At 39.2% G+C, this 19,027-nt stretch overlaps 1 protein-coding gene across 3 annotated transcripts in view; it reads right to left on the bottom strand.

Moving 5' to 3' along the window:
* Positions 1-19,027, bottom strand: part of PTPRZ1 (protein tyrosine phosphatase, receptor type Z1) — a 239,002-nt gene that overhangs the window by 11,462 nt on the left and 208,513 nt on the right. For all 3 annotated transcript variants that reach the window (XM_027855181.1, XM_027855182.1, XM_027855183.1), the window contains 8 exons: positions 17,448-17,530; positions 16,239-16,373; positions 15,207-15,341; positions 11,381-11,544; positions 8,873-9,008; positions 3,668-3,814; positions 645-738; positions 245-318 (listed from right to left, as the gene is read on the bottom strand). In XM_027855181.1, the coding sequence (XP_027710982.1) occupies positions 245-318; positions 645-738; positions 3,668-3,814; positions 8,873-9,008; positions 11,381-11,544; positions 15,207-15,341; positions 16,239-16,373; positions 17,448-17,530 (968 nt within the window). The remainder of the gene's footprint in view (positions 1-244; positions 319-644; positions 739-3,667; positions 3,815-8,872; positions 9,009-11,380; positions 11,545-15,206; positions 15,342-16,238; positions 16,374-17,447; positions 17,531-19,027) is intronic.

Below are 19,027 nucleotides of genomic sequence, written 5' to 3'. Positions count from 1 at the left end.
CACACACACACACACACACACACACACACACACACACACACACACACCCACCCACCCACCCACCCATCCACACCTCTAAGGTTAGCAATGCCCTTCAGGCAGCCTTCACCAGACCTGTTGGCGTCCTCACCAGGTAATCTTGCTCCAACTTGTGTACAGAATGTACCACCCATCCCCTACCCTGTTCCCATCGCTTCCCTGGCTCTATTAAGCACAGGCACCAGTAGCAGCTCACATAACTTACCATGATATAAGAAGCATTGATGTAGTCTGTACCTTCCCCTGCCAGTGATGAAATGCCAACCCTTGACCTTTCCACTGTAAGAAAGAATGCTCATTGTGAACTAATATGTCGATGGGGGCAGTTTCGATTACTCTGATGCTTTTAAGTGAAGATGCCTCCAGCAGGTAAGTGCTTTGGGCATCTTACCTGTTTTCTTTGTTCTAAAATGGCTGCAAGTATTCAATATTCCTTTATTATAAACACATTAGAAATGCTAAAATATTCTATCTCAGAGACGCCTTGGAGAGGCACACTGATTCTAAGTGGTGCTAAAATCCTCAAGCCGCCTCCAACCTATACTGTTTATAGGCATCCTCGTAGAAAACGAGTTTGATTCAATACTGAACATGCAGACGCCTACCAGGAATGATAGATGAAGTTCGGTTCTTCTCCCTGTTACACTGCTTCAGGGCTGTAGAATAATCACACTGCTGTATATTAGATTGACTCAGAAGCTAGAAAAAAAATAAGGCGAAGGAAAAGATTTGTAGACAGGAGTGATTCAATGAAACATGAAATGTAAACACACCTGGCTTGTCTTTGCCAAGCATGTCCAGTTTTAATGGATAACCTCAGGCAGCTAATTCCTTGATACAGAACCACCTCCCACAGAGTAGGAAGAAGTAGAACACCCAGGCCTCCATTTGAGTTCTGTGGGCAGACATTATCTCTCTGCAGCCTTTGTGCTCTCCGTGATTTTGGTAATATTTGTCTTTCCCTTCTGCTTTCATACCACACTGTAGTTTGAAAATCAGTTGGGTGCTATTAAATTTATCAAACTCTGAATATGAAATTGAAAAGTGAAACAGATTGCATGGTTCAGTTTATTTTATCACCTTGCTTGGAATTAAAGAGGTAACATAGGACAGAGTCAGATAATCTGAGTTTAAATCCTGATTTCTGCTATTTACTCCCCATATGACCAAGGGCATGAATCTTGAACTCTCTGAGCCTCAGTTTCATTATTTGCCAAAAAAAAAATTATAAGAAACAACAACCACCAGAAAAACCAAGAATTTGAATGAGTTGCTCTCTAAGGACCCTTCCAGCTCTTATTTTCATGAATCAAGGCCCTTGAAGTCATTATTACAGTAAAAAGCAATTTTATTGTGCAGGTGGAGCTATAAGAGGAGGGAGAAATACTACTCTGACATTCTGTATTTTTGTTTGTTTCTGCTTTGGAACACATTTTATAATGAAAAAGGCCCCCTTTTTTCTGTCCTAGAATCCTATCTCCTAAGTCAAATCTGCAATTCAACATGGAATGGAAAAAAACTTTAGTAAATATTCTCAAGGCATTCTCATTCTAATGAAGGGTGAAAACACATAAAAGAAGGCTCGGCCTCAGCCTGCTAGGTTTTGAGTCAAGGAAGAACTGGGTTCAGTTGCTCCCTTTGGCATTTATATGTGGTCCTGGATGACTTCCTGGGACATCTACGAACGCATTATTGATAAGTTGGTGGAAAGAGTTCTGCCACTGAATATAGATGTATTTGCCTATAAGTATATCCTCCTAGTCAAGGAGGGGTCCTCATTAAAGTCTGGAATATACCATCTTGAATAGATCAGATGAAACACCGCGTATGCTGGAGATGGCCAAGGTGTAGCTACCTTCGAGCGGTTGAAGGGACATCAGGTAGAACAAGGATGACTTGTCCTGCTTGACCCCAGTGTCAGAGTTAGGAGGAATAAGTGGTACCTGCATAATCACTGCTTATTTTATGGGAGTAGGAGAGAAAAAAGGAAAATGGCCACTTATGTCAACTCTTTTGGGTTGGCCAGTAGCCTAGAGCTATTCTTGGTTAGCTTTAACTGGCTGGAAGTTTTTTCCTTACATTTAGTCTAAATTGGGGCAATTAGAGTGGGACAGTCCAAGAACAGAACAGACCACTTAGGGAGGTAACAGAGGCCAGGGGCTGCCTATCAAATATTATGACCTCCATGATGACTCCCCATGATTCTGTCAAGTGGATGTGCGTGCTTGCCTTCCTCAGACCTTGTTTATATCTCTCTTAAACAACTATGCTTTATTTTTATTATACAAATATGCATAAGAGTCATAATTTTAGTTACATGAACTCCTTGCACTAATGCAACCTAGCTGTGACTTTGTAGATCATGGGCTACAGGAGCATAGATTTGGAGTTGGAATGATCCTTAGAAGTTATTGAGTCCAAAAACCTCATTTTATAGAAGAGGAAACCGAGGCCCAGAGAAGTTAAGTGATTTGCCCATGGCCACATAGCTCGTTAGGTGTTAGAGGTAGAATTTGAATCCTGGACTTCTTAGACTCCAAGTCAGTCACTCAGTCAGTCAATAAGCATTTATTAAACACTTATTAGTTGCTAGGCACTATATAGCACTGCAGCAATTACCACCACATTGACTCATTTTGTAGTAAAGGCTGCTTGCAAATCTGTCATTTTCGTATGGGAGATTCTATGTTCTATTAGGGCAAAGAGCATAACTCATCTCTAGTCTATGGCTCTCCTAGCACCTAGCACAGTGTTCTGCTCAGAGCTGATGCTTAATAAATGACTACTGAAATAAGTATAATTGAGTTTCTAATGAATCTTCCAAGATACTCTTCTGACCAAGGCTATTTGAGCAATAGGACATCCAAGCAGACAGTGCCAAAATGCTGGACAACAAAACAGCAATCCATCCCATTTCCATCTCCCCACCTCCACATCCAACTTATCCCTTTGTTCCCAATGGAGAAGCCTATATGTTTCCTGGAATCAAACTATGTATAGTTCACATGCATAGCAACACCTACACATTCATTTTCTGAATTTTTCCTTTCTAGGTTTCTGGAGCTTGAAGAACACGGAGGGGGTACAGTAAAGTTTGCTCCCTTATCTACTGTGTTGTGATAAGGAGGGGTGTGGAAGTCTGAGTCTGAAGAAGCTATTATTCCTGTAGGGAAAAAAAGCAGACTGATTCTTGTCACTATATCTTGAGTCAGTCTTTCCATGGGATGTATGGATCTTTTTTCTAAGAGAAGCGTGAATAGCCACGGCCTTAGCTCTTATAGTAAGTGGTCTGGTTCTTTCAGAAGTAAAGAGTACTTATAAAGTTGGTATGACAAGTTTCTCTTGTTCCGTCCATTCTTCCCTGTGCCCCCCTTTCCTGGAATGACTTGGCATTTATACAAGTCTGACTAAGGTTTCTGAAAAGAACTTTTTCCTCACACGCAAAAAGTTACGGATCTCCTTGAAATTGTCCCTGCTTCTTTGTTCCAAGTAGTTAAGAATGAAAATACAAAGCTGCCATGCCAATGATACTTAGTCCACTCCAGTGGCCTTGGAGACTAGCACGGTAAGAGACAAGAATGTGGCAACATTTTTTCCCTTTGATAACTGGGCATCCGTGAGTACTCACCTTGAATTGCTTCTCGAGTTTCGTCTTCCCTGATGGTCCAGGAATGAGGAGAGCATTGACATAGGCGTGCATATGACTGTCCAGCACCTCTGTTTCTTTACTAAGTATGGCCTCAACTAGGGCATCATGAATGAAGACATACTGCTCCTGGCAAAACAATGCAAAGTACCATTATCTTATGCTTTTCTTGTACTTCTACAGTGTGCTCCATCTTCGGAGGACAAAGGCTTTACAAAATAAAAAGAAATAAAAAAAGTTTAAAAATGAAACTTCACAAGATCTCTGGTAGAAGTTAGATACAGGACATGGAAAAAGATAAGAGAGAATATTATCTATTTTTTTTTATTCTTCTGCATTTTCCTCCTACTTTCTCCTACCATGCCTTTTCCTTCTACCTTCAATCAATCAATCTATCAACAAAAAATATTCACTAAACACCTCCTATGTGTCAGGCACTGTGCTAACCACTGGGATATACAGAAAGGTAAAAACAGTCCCTGCTGTTAAGGAGCTAATATTGGAAGAGACAACAAGTAAATGACTACGTATATACAAGATATGTATAGAGTAATTTGGAAGTCCTACCAGAGGTAAGAAGACAAGTAGTTGGGAGGACCAGGCCGGGGATTTGACCTGAGATTGATGGAAGCAAGAAAAACTGAAGTGGATGTGAGAAAGGAAAGCATCCAAGATGTGAAAACAGAAATGGAAGGCAGGATGTCACATATAAGGAACAAGCAGGCCAGGGTAGATGGATCAGAGAGGGAATGGAAATGAGTAAATTGTAAGACTGGAGAGGCAGGAAGGAACTGGGTTATGAAAAGCTTTATGTGAGTAATAGAGGAGTTTATATTTGATCTTAGAGATAATAGTGAGCCATTGGAATTTGCCACGTAATGGGTGACCTGGTAAGACCTACGCTTTAGGAAAATCATTCTGGCAGTTGAGTGAAGGATAGATTGGTGTGGGGAGAGCCTTGAAATACAGTAACTAATTGAAAGGCCAGATGGTTGATGAGGGCCAATAGAATGGTGGCTGTGTGAGAGAAGGGAGCATAGATGACAGATGATATGAAGATAGAAACAACACGATTTGGTAACAGATTGGCTATATAGGGTCAGTGAAAGTAAGAAGTTGAGGATGAGGTAGAGCTTATGAACCTGGATTGCTGGGAGGATGGTAGGGCCCTTAAGAGTAATAGGAAAGTTCAGAAGAACAAAGAACTTTGGAAGAAAGGTAGTTATTTAGACATGCTGAGGTTGAGATCTTCCAGTTTGAGATGTCCAAGGCAGTTGGTGATGTGGGAGTAGAACACAGGACAGACAGACAGTAGGGTGAATATACAGATCATCTGTATGTTGTGGGTAACTGAATGCATGAGAGGTGGTAATATTGACAAATGTGCTAATAAAAAAGGAAAAGGGGAGGAGGAGGGAAGAAAAAAAAAGAAAGTTACATGATAACTTTATTATATATTTAAAAGGAATAGCAAACTGTACATAAGAGATTTGCAGTTTCATGGGCAATCATCTTTGTTCTGTTCTATTATGTTATGGAAGTGCTTGTTTTATTTCATAAATTAAAAATGAAATAAATAAATTTTTTTTAAAAAACGAGAAGAGGACTCAAGGCACAGGAGGCCACAGAAGCCAGGAGACGGGTCTTGTCCAGGGCAGGAAGCCTGAGTCCAGAGTTTGAGAAAGTCCTGGGGCAGGCTGGAGATCAGCAGAAGCTGGGAGAAGGTTCTCAGGGGTCTTGTCCTAGGGGGTACAAAATGTCCTGGGGACAGGAACAGAAGCTGAGAGGGACAGAGCCAAGGACGGAAGCGACGGAATTTGGCAGGCACTTCCCTATCCTTTCATTTCCATAGCCATGGCTTCATATCAGACCCTGATCACTTCTGGTGATTGCCTGGACTGTTGTAGCAGCCTTCCAACTGGTCTTACTGTGTCAAATCTCTCCCCACTATAATCTTTTGACTTAGATGCCAAAGTGATCTTCTTTAAAGCACAAGATCTGACCAAATCATCCCTCTCAGCGACTCAGTAAACTTCAGTGGCTTTCCATTATCTAAATAACCAAATAGAGACTTCCCTATTTGGCATTAAAGTTAGTCACAACCTAGCCACCTCCTACTTTTCCACCCATTTTTTACACATTTCTCCCCATCCTCACATCCTACAATTATAGCACAGACAAATCAGACTACTTACTATTCTTCACACACACCACTCTTCCCATTTCCATGCCTTTGCACTGGTTGCCCCTATACCTAGAATAAACTCTTCATATCCATTTCTTGGAATCCCTGATTTGCTTCTGGGTGAGGCCTTTCCTGGCCTCAAGATATTTGTGTGTGTGTATGTGTGTGTGTGTATATACACATGTATGTACGTACGTACGCATGTATATATCCACACACATATGTAGGCATGTGTCTACAAACACATGTGTATTTATATATCTATTTGTATGTATATATACATGCATACATATACAGTACACATATATACATATACTTACATGTGTATTTTGTATCTCTCTCTTTCTATATGTATGTATGTATATATGTGCAATTCGGTGGTGCTACAGTAGATAGAGTGTCAGGTCTGGAGTCAGGAAGATTCATCTTCCTAAGTTCAAATCTGGCTACAGACTCTAGTTGTGTGACCCTGGGCAAGTCACTTCACCCTGTTTCCCTCAGTTTCTTCATCTATAAAATGAGCTGGAGAAGGAAATGGCAAATTGCTTCAGTATCTTTGCCAAGAAAAATCCAAATGTGTTCTCAAAGAGCTGGATACAACTGAAATGACTGAACAATAACACATACATATATGCAGAAATGTGTGTGCCTGTGCATATTTTTAGATACACACACAGACTGTCTCCCCATTTAAAGCAAAGATTGTTTTGGTTTTGTCTTTGTATTCCCTGGCTCATTGCACATCTGGTATGTGGTAAGCGCTTAATAAATGCTTGGTTGATTGACATAAATTGAGAGGTTGGTCTCTTGTCCCATCTGGAGGATTAGAATAGTGGTTATTACTATTCTGAAAAATTGATTCATTTAGCCTTAAAACTGAAACCTACAAGGAAATCCATGGGTAGACCCAGAATTGAGTCTCAACTCTCATTAATCAGCTATATGACCTTGTCAAATCACTTAACCTCTTTGGGATTTAACAATCAACAAGCATTTATTAAGTGGCTCTTATGTGTTATGCTATAATTTCACCAGTTGGAAAAAGAGTGGGGTTGATTAGATGATTTTAAAGTAACCATCTAGGAAATTGAAGGCAGGTAGGTGGCACAATGGATAAAGTGCTGGACCTGAGGTAGGAACACTTGAGTTCAATCTAGTCTCAGACATTTTCTAGCTATGTGACACTGGGCAAATCACAATCTCTCTCAGTCTCAATTTCCTCATTTGTAAAATACATATAATAGCAACGGTACCTATCTCCCAGGGCTGTTGTGAGGATAAAATGAGATAATATTTGTAAAGCACTTTATAAACCTCAAAGTGCAATATTAATACCAGCTAAAGAAAAAACACAAAACAAGATATATTGGCAATAAAACCTCTTATCTTTTCCCGAGGCTTTAAACCAGAAATTTAAATGAAGTAGTATTACCCACTCCATTAAATTTAAATTCATTGTAATTTAGAAATGAAAGAAGTGAAGGAAAGGAAAATTCAGTGGTCTGGTTCTATGCCACTCCATTAATCAGGTGGCAATGTCATCTAATGGAGAGAGTACTGGATTTAGAATCAGAAAACCTAAGCTCAAATGTCTTTTTTCCCCCTCTTTTCTACTTAATACTCACTTTACTTTGGGCAAGTCACTTAATGTTTTTGGGCCTCAGTTGCCTTATATGTAAAATGAGTTTAGATTAGATGATCTCTAAGGCCCTTTCCAGAGACAGTGCACTGGAGTCAGGAAGACCTGAGTTCAAATCTGGCCTCATACATTTACTAGCTGTGTGACTCTGGGCAAATCACTTAACCCCCTATGATTCAGTTTCCTCACCTGTAAAATGACCTGGAGAAGGAAATGGCAAACCACTCTAGTACCTTTGACAAGAAAACCTCAAATGGACTCACAAAAAGTCAATCACAACTGAACAACATACAACACGGTCCCTTCTAATTCTAAATGCTATGATATGAGGAGTTAGGAGAGGGAAAGGAACCATGTTGAACTATGACAGTTTACTGTTCTTTGAATGACGATTCTAGTTGGTAAACCATTGGTAGGACATAGACTTTGAGTTGTTGTTTCCATCAGAAGCAATGAATTTGTGCTGACCCACCTTCACCCTCAAACTCAGTTTAAGAAATGGCTAGTAAGGATTTAGAAAAGCCTGCATAAGAATTAACTCCATTATTATTCATTTAGTTTTGTGCTCTAACTAAATGAACTAAGCACACTGACTCTGGAATTGTTGTTTAGTCGGTCAGCTGTACCTGAGTTTTTGTGACCCCCATAGACCCATAGCACACCAGTATTGTCTACGGGGTTTTCATGGCAAAGATACTGGGGTGATTTGCTATTTCCTACTCTAGTGGATTAGGGTAAACAGAGGTTAAGTGACTTGTCCACAGTCATAAAGCTAGTAACTATCTGAGGCCAGATTTGGACTTAGGTCTTCCTAACTCCAGTCCCAGAGCTCTCTGCATTGAGTCACTTATCTGCCTCCGAGGCAAACAGAAGTTAAGTGACTTAACCAAGGTCATACACCTAGTAAGTGCATGAGGCCAGATTTGGATTCCGGTCTTCCTGACTTCAGGGCTGTGCTCTATGCACTGAGCCTGACTTAGCTGCCTCTGACTGTGGAATATAAGATCATGAATCCCTAGATTAGATCAACAGTTTGTCTAGCCTGCCATCCTCTTTTCAAAAATGACAAAAAAATAAAAAAATAATCTGTTATTTAGTGATGCTCTGCAGTGTAGTAGAAAAAGGGCTGGTCTTATAGTGAGGCAATCTGGGTTTGAATCCTGGTTTTTCCAACAACTAGCTCTGTGATCTTTTGCATGTCACTTAACTCCTGAAGCCTCTGTCCTCTTATCTGTAACATGGAGGTAATGGTCCATTTTTTTCCTTACTTCACAGAGTTGTTATGAAAAAGTGCCTTATAACCCTTCAGGCACCATATGAAGGTGAGCTATTATTCAGAAATATTGATGTCATCTTTTCTTACCTCAGTCTGCACCAAGTAGTTTCTTTGTGAGCGTATGTGTTTCAAGAATCCAAATATGTTGACAGTTCCCTCATGTTGGATTTGTTGCAACATGCTGTCTAACACAATGTATGTGCCTGTTCGTCCGACTCCAGCACTGGAGAAGGGGACACAGAAACAAAGGAATACTTCAGAGAGCAGCATGGAAAATGAATTTGAACATAGGTCACAATTGGGCTGAAACTAGATGAAGCCCATGAATGCTTTTGCTATCCACTACCAAAAAAGATTTAGCAATAGGGACAAGCCTTCCAAATCTAAATGGACTGTTTCATAGATTTCTACTGAAATAGTTGTTTGAATATTTCTGCAGGTTTTTTTTTTTTACAGGAAACCTGATTCTATTTATCATGATAGGTTTTTTTTTAAATATACTTAGAGAAAATAAAAGCTTTAGGCTCAGGCAATACTGCTTTGGTTCCAAGAATAAAAGGCCCATATGTCAATATTACCAGGCAGATATGGTTGTGAAGTTTTGGTATTAATAAAGTGTGGAATTTCATAAGCCTTTCTACTGAAAACGTCATTTCAGTAAGATATCTGGAAATAAAGCCAAACTCCAGTCATTTCTAAAGGACCATTATCTATTGACTCCTTCAGAACCACTGCCAGAGTGACAGATTTATAGGAAAGGCTTCTTTTCAAACGCTCCCAAGAGGATGAAGTGCTTGGATGGAAAATCAGCACCTGTTCATACACAATAGCCTTCTACTTCTCTATTGCTCTGAAACAATCCCTGACCTTCAGAGCTGGTTTTCAGGCATTTTTTCTGAGTTTCTTCAGCCAAGCTATCATCAGACCATCAGATTAAAGAGATCAAGTAGTTCTCTCAAACTTTTTTCCTAAGGCTTTTCTTGAAATCAGAAATCTTAAATAGCTAAGTCATGGTTCAGAAGGAAATCATCACTGCCTTATAAAATACCAGTATCTCCTCATCAAAAATAGCCCAAAGCCTGGGTCTTAGATGTTTGCAGCCATGGAGCAGCAACTGAAAAAGAAGCATGGAGAACCAAAAAGATTTATTTTTTTTTCTTCTTGCTAAGAGAGTATCCTAAGTATTCAGAAGTCCAAGCTGGGAAATAAAGGTTTCCTGGGCAAAAATGAAGTTGGCACACAGAAAGCCTGTAGAAGCAATATGGCCTATCAGGAAAAACTAATGAAAAGGCATAGGAAACTCATAGCTCCAGCTTTGCTTGGGCAGCTCACTCTCCTCTGTGCCTCAGTTTCTTCATGGGTAAAATAGGGGCGACCCCTACACTATAAACTCCTTGAAGGAAGAGATATCTTGTATTTTGTTACCCCTTTAGCTCCCAGCACAGTGGCTTATACACGCTGTCACTTAATAATTTCATTTAAACTATGCAAAAAGAATTTGGTAGGAGTCTAGCAAGATACCGTGGTAGGCACTGGGATATACAGATAATAATAAAATTGTTCCTGCCCTCAAGACACTTTTTATAGGAGGAATACAACAGGAACATAGAGAAGGAAACACAATGTATGCTTTGAGCATATTAAAAAAAATAAACCTGTGTGTGTGTGTGTGTGTGTGTGTGTGTGTAGAACACTAACCCACAGGAGTATCACCTGAGCTAGGCCTTGAAGGGAGATGGAAAGCATTCCAACAGACAGAGGTACAAATGGAAAACATTTCAGGTAAATGGGACAAATGGTACAAAGGCACAGAGAAACAAGAGGTTTAATGTTAAACTAGGGGAACAACAAATAGGCCAGTTTGCCTAGAATGGAGAATGTCTAAAGAGAGTAAAATGAAGTAAGTCTGAAAAAATAGGATGGAGATAGATGGGATGGGTTTTAAATGTTATTCTTTGCCTACCCTCTACCACTCACCAAAAAAAAAAAAGTTTGGAATTTAGCCTAGATAGACCAATAACTAAATAAATAATAAAGCTTCTTGAGCAGGGGACTGACATGGTTCGATTTGCTCTGGATGCATGAATATTATTATACTTACCTTACAAGATTATGAAGATAAACTAATATACAATGAAATAATATACATGAAATTATTAGAAGCATTATAAAATGTAAGGTCTTATCTTCAGACAACAAAAGTCTGGCTCTGGGCAAGCCAATTTCCCAATGGTAGAAGACATAGATACAGATATATCTATCTACAGAGAAATAGCACAATCTAAATATGTATCTATATAGAGATACAGCACAATCTCTCTCTCCCTCTGTATACACACAATATATACATATACATACACCTACACATATACGGAAATTGGCTTGCCCAGCTACATATACATGCCCCTACATATAATACACACACATACATACATGGAAATTGGCTTGCCCAGCTACATATACATACATACACACACACACACACACATATAGGCAAATTTGCTTGCCCAACTTTGCTGAAGCTATTCCTTTCTTATGAAACATAAGCAACTATATAGTTTCAGAATAAGCCTTTTTACTGCTTTTAAAACTTACCTACAGTGGACAGCAACAGGTCCCACTGCATGACGTTTAGCATGTGATGCCTTCCGTACAAATGTGAGCACTGGCAAAGTGTACTCTGGGACCCCCATGTCAGGCCACTGAGTATAGTGATACTGTGTAACCAAACGGCCACTTGGTCTTCCTTTTTGGGAACCCTGAAGGAATAAATAAGGGGAAAAAATGATCGCATGGGCAAAGGTTCGCCGACAAATTCCTTATTTAGACCAGCGACTTCCATCTCTCTTTCCAGAAAACTCACACTATTTCCCTTCATATATTTGTTGAGGAGTTGGTTTCTAACTCCACATCTCCTTGACCAAAAAAAAAAGAAAAACAACAAACCAAACTCTTAATGTAATCACCAGGTGTTAATAAAGCATTAAATTCATTGTAAAAATGTACCCACACTGGATGATTCTTTTATGAGATTTGGATTTTCTTTTGAATTATGCAGGAAACAATATGATTGTCTGAACTAGAAAATTAGCCACGTTCCTGAGTGCTTTAAATAGGTAAACCCTGGAAGAATCTTCAAGGTCAAGAGTGAGAAACAATGCAAACTGGGAGCTGCCCATGGAACAGACAGATGACCTACCTTTGCCAGGTAACTTTGAAGGAGAATGACTTGACTATTAGGAGGCAGTGCATCCATTAGGGAGAAGAAACAATTGAGAAAGACACAGATACAGAGAGGCAGTCACTTAAGAGAGGAAGTAACTTTAAAGAATAGGACCCCTAGTTTTTGGCATCTGAGAATGCCACTGGACTCTTTTATTAAAATGCTGGCATTACCAATAAAATGATTAATTACTCAGAAAAAAAAAGAATAGTACCCTTAACAGCACAGAAGAGAGCTGGGCTATGGTACAGAACAGATCCTTAGATTCTCTCGTAAGAAATCTGCCCGGTAAAGATACTATTGTACCCAAGGGAAGCTTTGAGAACACTCTGTTAAGAGTGAAAGGTCATCCTGCTCCTGCTGTCCTACGGTTGTGAATTGCCTTGGCCACCTGTGTTCCTTCTCCGTGTGCCCCACAACCACTGTACTCTATGCTTGACTCTTCTTCCCAGCCGCTTGTGTTTTTGTGGCAGGGTGTGTCAAGATTTATGCAGGGAAATGCTTTGTAACTATTTTTACTATACCAACTTAGTAAAGGACTTTGCTAAGAGCTAATTTGTGTCTAAGGGCAGACTGTTAACAGTAAGCATATTGGTGGGGACACATAGGCTAAATGTTAGCAGGCTAGAACTTCAGCGTTACCTCTGAAATCAAAGGGAGCAATCCATGAACTAGGGACCCAACAACTGAGTGTGAACATAAGGGGTAGACTACAAGGGATGATACATATTCTATTATCTTTCTAAATTAAGCTATTCAAATGATCCCCTAAACCTGCTCTACTCTCACTGCATTTGCTTATATACCCTCTAGGTATAGAGGTACCTATATATAGGGGTGTATATGTGTGTGGGTGTGTACATACATACACATGTGTGTATACACACACACACACATACATACACACACACACTGAGGTACCTATACCTATGTATAGGTACTTCCCATCATTAGCCCTCATTTCTACCCTTTGAAATTTTTCTCATTCAAGGTACTGCTCAAATGTTACTTCCTCCATGAAGTTTTCCCTGATTCTCCCCAGCAGGATACCATATTTCCCCTCTTCGTATCTGTCACAGTACTATGTGCCTCCTCTGTGTATCTTTCATTCTCTTTTTGTATTATACTACATATATTTGTATATATTTTATCTTCTCTAACTAGAATAATAATAGCTAGCATTTATAAAGCACTTCAGAATTTACAAACATGCTAAACTTGTGTTAACTCATTTGAATCTTATAACAACCCTGTGAGGTAGGTGTTATCATTATCTCCATTTTATAGATGTGGAAACTGAAGTTAAGAAAGGTTATACAATTTACCCAGGGTCACATAGCTAGTAATTGTCTGAGACACCATTTGAACTCAGGTCTTCTTGCCTCTACATCCCACAATCTATCCATTATACCATCTTTAGGACTTACAGGTTCCATGACTTCAGGAATCATTAATTTTTTGCATCCTCTAGTACCTTTTGCAGTACTCTTTGCACAAAGTAGATATATAATGAAGGTGTATTGCATGGATTTCACTAGTGCTTTATGTAAACAGTCAGATTTGGAAAGAGATCAGATTCTCTGAAGTTTCCCCCCTACTCCCCATCACATTCTTTCAAGCTCCATTTTTTTCTGTTAGATGCTGGGGTTCAATGAGGATTCTCTGTTGTGATCACCACTCACCCCATGTGTGTAACTAGTCACAGCCTTGTGATGAACTGGGGATTCCTACTGCATTCCTCCATTTGGAGAATTTTGTTCAGTCAACTCAATGTTAATCCTGCCCTGGTAGCCTTGGGCAGTGAGGATGGGACCAAGACCTCCAAAGCATTCTCTTATATGTGCTATTCACTACTCCGTTTTCTTTCCATATTAATCTAATTTTACACCCATTCATATTTTAAAAAATCAAACCCAATAATAAACAAAGAGTTATTCATACCCAGAGCTTAAACCTCATAAAGTGTTATATCTATAAGAAAACAAATATCTGGTCCAAAGAACAAGGGGCAGCACTATTTGATATTTTTCCTACTCATTTCATGTGTGTGTATATGTGTGTGTGTATACGTGTGTGTTGTGCGCGCACGTGTACTTTGCTACAATTACAACAGAAGCTTTGGAACGGTTTCCAATAGTTTTGTAGCCCCCATGGTACCTAGCACAGTGTTGAGTAGTGATCAATAAGTAACTGAATTAAATGGCTTGATTCTTTTCCACTAATCTCCAAATAGGTTTTATAAAGTCCAGGAAGGAGAAAAGCCCCAGAGAAAGGATTCGTAGTCTTTGTTTTAATCACAGACCCTTTGGCAGCCTGGTGAAGCCAATGGACTCCTCCTTGGAACAGTGCTTTTTAATGCGTAACATAAAATACATAGGATTACAAAGGAAACCAACTCTACTGAAATACAGTTATCAAAATATTTTTTTAAAAAATGTTCACAGGGGCAGCTAGGTGGCGCAGTGAATAGAGCACTGGCCCTGGAGTCAGGAGGACCTGAGTTCAAATCCCGTCTCAGACCAGACACTTGATACTAGCTGTGTGACCCTGGGCGACTTTAGTCACTTAACCCCATTGCCTAGAAAAACAAACAAAAACAAACAAACAAACAAAAAAATGTTCACAGACCTCAGGTGAAGGACTCCTGCCCTATGGTTTTTTGTGTTTCCTCTGGCAGAAGCAATATTTTGATAATGAGCAAGAAATAGCAAATAATATTCACCATAATATCCACTGGATTAAAAATTATGTGACCTCTGATCTGCAACTAAAGGTTCACTTTTGATTTCTCAAGGAGAAAAATCTTTATTAATAATTGAAAGCTATACACTACTCCAAATATTTATTGAACCACATGCATTTAGCCTAAAATTTTCCATAGTTGATTTCTATATTCAATTAAAAATCATTTAAATCATTAGGCAGCACAGAAAATATTTTGTTACATGTTATGATCAGGGTGCTCTGGAAGGTGAAGTATTCTGGTAAACGGATGCTTAATAATATAGATTATGTATGGTTTGCTTTTATCAGAGCATTAGAAAACAATAAAATATGCTAAATACTCAAATTACATGAAAATGAATTGCATCCTTATTTGACGATTGAGAAGATAGTTAAGGATTACGGAAGTACTTTAGGTCATAAAAGAATCAAAGCATTCTGCCTGACTGAATAATCAACTTGTACTGTACTAACCTTTTTTATCTTAGTGTTTCTAAGAGTAAAGTTCCGCACAGTATAATAGGCAAGTACACGAACACTCTTCTGTGTGACCAAAAAGTTTCCATACTCTTCACTACCATCAACAGGCCAGTACTGATCACATTTCCTCTGTAACAAATGAGATAGAGTTAGAATTTTGGTATTTGGAATGCTCAATTTTAAAGTCAGTAAGAACTACGGGAAGTGAGGAGAAAGGCACGTACTCACTCTTCTAAATCTTCTCATTCCTTAGGAACGTGCTAAGGACCTGGGATTTTGTGAGCTTAAGAAACTCCCTATGTGAGAATTTCTCCACCAATACAGACAGGCACAAAACTATCATTTAATATACATTAAGTCAAGGTTGTTTCCTCAGAGTCACACAACTAGTTGGTGTCAGAGCTAGCATTTCAATCAGGTCCTCCTGAGTCTAACCCCAGCATTTCATACCGCTCATTTCCCCATGAAGCCCACACTGAAATCAATCATAGAAGAAAATTATAAAGCGCTGATATCACGGAAGGAGTGCTGGGTGGAGAGTCAGAGGACCTGAATTTAGGTTTGAATTCTGCCTTACTACCAGGGTGCCAGAGCACTCAGACAACTTCCAACGGCCCTTCCAGTTCTACATCTATGGTCCTGTGATTGTGAGGAAACTTGAGGCCGAGAGAGATTAAATAATCTGCCTAAGGTTGTATAATTAGTTAATGGTGTAGTTAGGATTAGAACCCAGGTCTAATGACTACCACTTCAATATTCTTTCCATTTTACCATATTGCCTCTCAATCAATTTTATTTTTTCTAAGTGTAACACAAATATATGGGAAAATAATCAAATGAACTAGATTTCTAATAACAGCTTTTTGTTCTGTGTTCTCATTATTTTCCCTTTAGTTATTGTATTTGAAAAAAAAAAGGAATGTGGATTCATTTCCATAATTTTTGCTGCTTCCTAACTATGATTCCATTTCATCTCACACAAGTGAAAAGTTTGTTTTCAAATATCATAATAGGTGATCTACATACTCGTCCTTTTTCAACTAGGTTGGTTATCATTACGATCACTTCCACATTATGTTCCCAAATCATTCTCCAGAAATCTTCTGCCGTTGATTTTAATGGGCCCTGAGCTGCAATATAAGCTTTGGGTCTGTTGTAGCCCTAAAAAGAACAAATGACCAATATTACTACTTATTTCTCATTTTAGTTTCCTGCTATAAAATACTTCACTGGTGATTTTTTTTCTTTAAAGAGTCACATACCATTTCTGTAAAGACAAGGATGGAAATACATTTGTAAAACCTGAAAGTTCTCTAGGTTCTGTTTCTAATTGTGTTTTATCTATGAATGCTATGCACACAACAATGAAATTCTAGGAGCTTTTACAGAGTTTTACTTGTTTTCATCTTACAGCCAATAGGAAGCATAGGCCTATTTGGTGAGATTGGACTCATTTTTCCAGGCTTTTGTGAACTTAATTCTAACACTGTTTAAGTGTCTTGGGCATCTGAAACAGTTTGGCATCTCCTTTACCCCCCAATCTCAGTGTCTTCCTTTCTTACCTGACTGTATTAATGGAAGCTGAACTGAGAGTTTTGCAGGTGGTGGGGTATTAAAATAGCTGAGAGCTCCTTAACTGCTATCAACTACCATCTTGAAAATATAGCAAGTCCCCATAAATCAAGCCCACCTCCCATACTGGGGGCATATCCTCAGGAATGCCCAAAGATAAAAATGATTGATAACTGGCTCAGAATAGTTATTTTTTGATTTCGTTCAGAATACCATAGCAACAAGCATTTAATGAGGACCTACTATGGAAAATATTGTGTGTGTTACAAGAGAGTTGTATGAGATAGTCTCAGTATTCTAGGAGGAAAGAGAGAATTAATGTGCTTAGCAAGTGTGAAACTTACAAGAGGGCATGAGTCTCACCTTGCATTAAAAAAATTGTCAATTTGTCTTAAAACTATGTGAAATGCTTTATCATTTATATCATTGAATATAATATTTTGGTAAGAGCCCACATATGCAGAGCCAGTACTATATTTAGTAAGCTAATTAGATCTTACTTCCACCCTTTAATTCTAGGCAATCCAACAAACACTTATTAAAAAAGGACTGAGAAAGATTCGAACTGGGAATTAGAAACAGTCCCTGCTTTCATGGAGTTTATCACCAACTAAGTTTTAAGAATTTTTTTTTATGAAGTAGTTAGGGAAAAAGTATGCTTACATCTACATAATTGGCATTGATGTAATCAGTCAGTCTGCCATCTTTTTCTGCAAGCTGTGAGAGTTTAACCCTGCTATGATCATCTGCAACAAAGAAAAGTCAAAGTAAACTTTGCATTAAAACAGGCTGGAGCTCTTTGGGGAGGAGACAGTGAGGTGGTGTAGTGGAGACAGCATCCTGGATTCAGGAGGACATGAGTTCAAATCCTGCCTCAGACACTTACTAGCCATGTGGCCCTGAGCTAGTCACTTAGCCCTGTTGGCCTGAGGTCCTAATCTGAAAAATAAGTGGGAGAAGAAAATGGCAAACCATTCCAGAATCTTTACCGAGAAAACCCCTAACGGAGTCACCAAGAGTTGGACAGAGCTGAAAAACAACTGAACTGAGGTTAGTACAGGAAATGGACATTTGTCTGCTGCATTTTTGCAAATGAATTTTCAGACCTATCTCCTTTGCATGTGTAAAATTCCCCTGGATGTGTAATTCAATTCAATAAACATTAACCAGGCCCCTACAATGTGGGACCATGGATACTGACAACAGTGAAAACAGTTCTTGTCCACAAGGAGCTTGCATCATACCCAGGCATATGTAAGAGCCACTGAAGCCTGTTGGGTAGAGAAGTGACACACACATTGAGACTTGTGCTTTAGAAATATCTCAACATGGAAGCTGTGTGGAGGATGAAATGGAGAAGGAAGAAAGGGAAAAATAATTAAAAGCCTATTATTTCAGTAATCTAGGCAAGAGGATGTAAGGTGACTGAGCAAGTGGTAAGAAGGGTTGGTCAGGTGAGATACTGAGCCACAGGATTAACAAGACCTGGTAATTAATTGTATATGAGAGTTTAAAACCAGTTTCGTGAAAAAACTGGGAATGTCAGTTTCCTGACTTTGAGTAATTCCATTTTTAAGCAGAAGTATGCCAGAATCAATGCTCTGTCCTTTTCTCTTCCTCCTTCCCCATACCAAAAAGCTGTCATTTCATGATTTTTATTTCTCTGCCCCCATTCTGTAAAAAGAGCTGGAGAAGGAAATGGCAAACCACTCCAGTATCTTACCAAGAAAACCCCAAATAAAGTCACAAAGAACCAGACACGGCTGAAACAAAACAACAGCAATTTCAGTGTCCCGAGATGCCTGGACGGGCCAGGCAAAACAAGTTATAGTGGATTCAGAGAAGAGTAACTACAATGATGAGAGGATCCTAGAAAACCATGTCATGGTGAAGGACTCGGGAAATTTAGTGGAAAGGACAGAAAATGTAGGGGTAACTTACAGCTGTGTTCACATATCTGAAGGTCTGCCTGGCACATGGAACAGGTCATGCATGGCCTGTCTATGTGTTGTACTTGAGGAGAGAATAAGTACCAGTGGGTGAAGTGAGGGGGTAAACTGGTCCAATTCATTTTAAGAGAGAACTTCATAACCAGTAGAGCTGGCTAACAGTGCCATGGGCTGGCTCACGTAGCAATCTATCTTTGCATGTTTTTGGATGGTCATCTGTCTCACCTATTTTAGAGAGGCGTCATCTGTCTCACCTGTTATAAAAGGGCTTCCTGCCTTGGGTGTGTGAAGAAG

This window comes from Vombatus ursinus, unplaced genomic scaffold, assembly GCF_900497805.2.
Source record: "Vombatus ursinus unplaced genomic scaffold, bare-nosed wombat genome assembly UNPS02010788.1, whole genome shotgun sequence".
NCBI classification, from domain to species: Eukaryota; Metazoa; Chordata; class Mammalia; order Diprotodontia; family Vombatidae; genus Vombatus; species Vombatus ursinus.
This window is presented reverse-complemented; position numbering and strand designations above follow the sequence as displayed.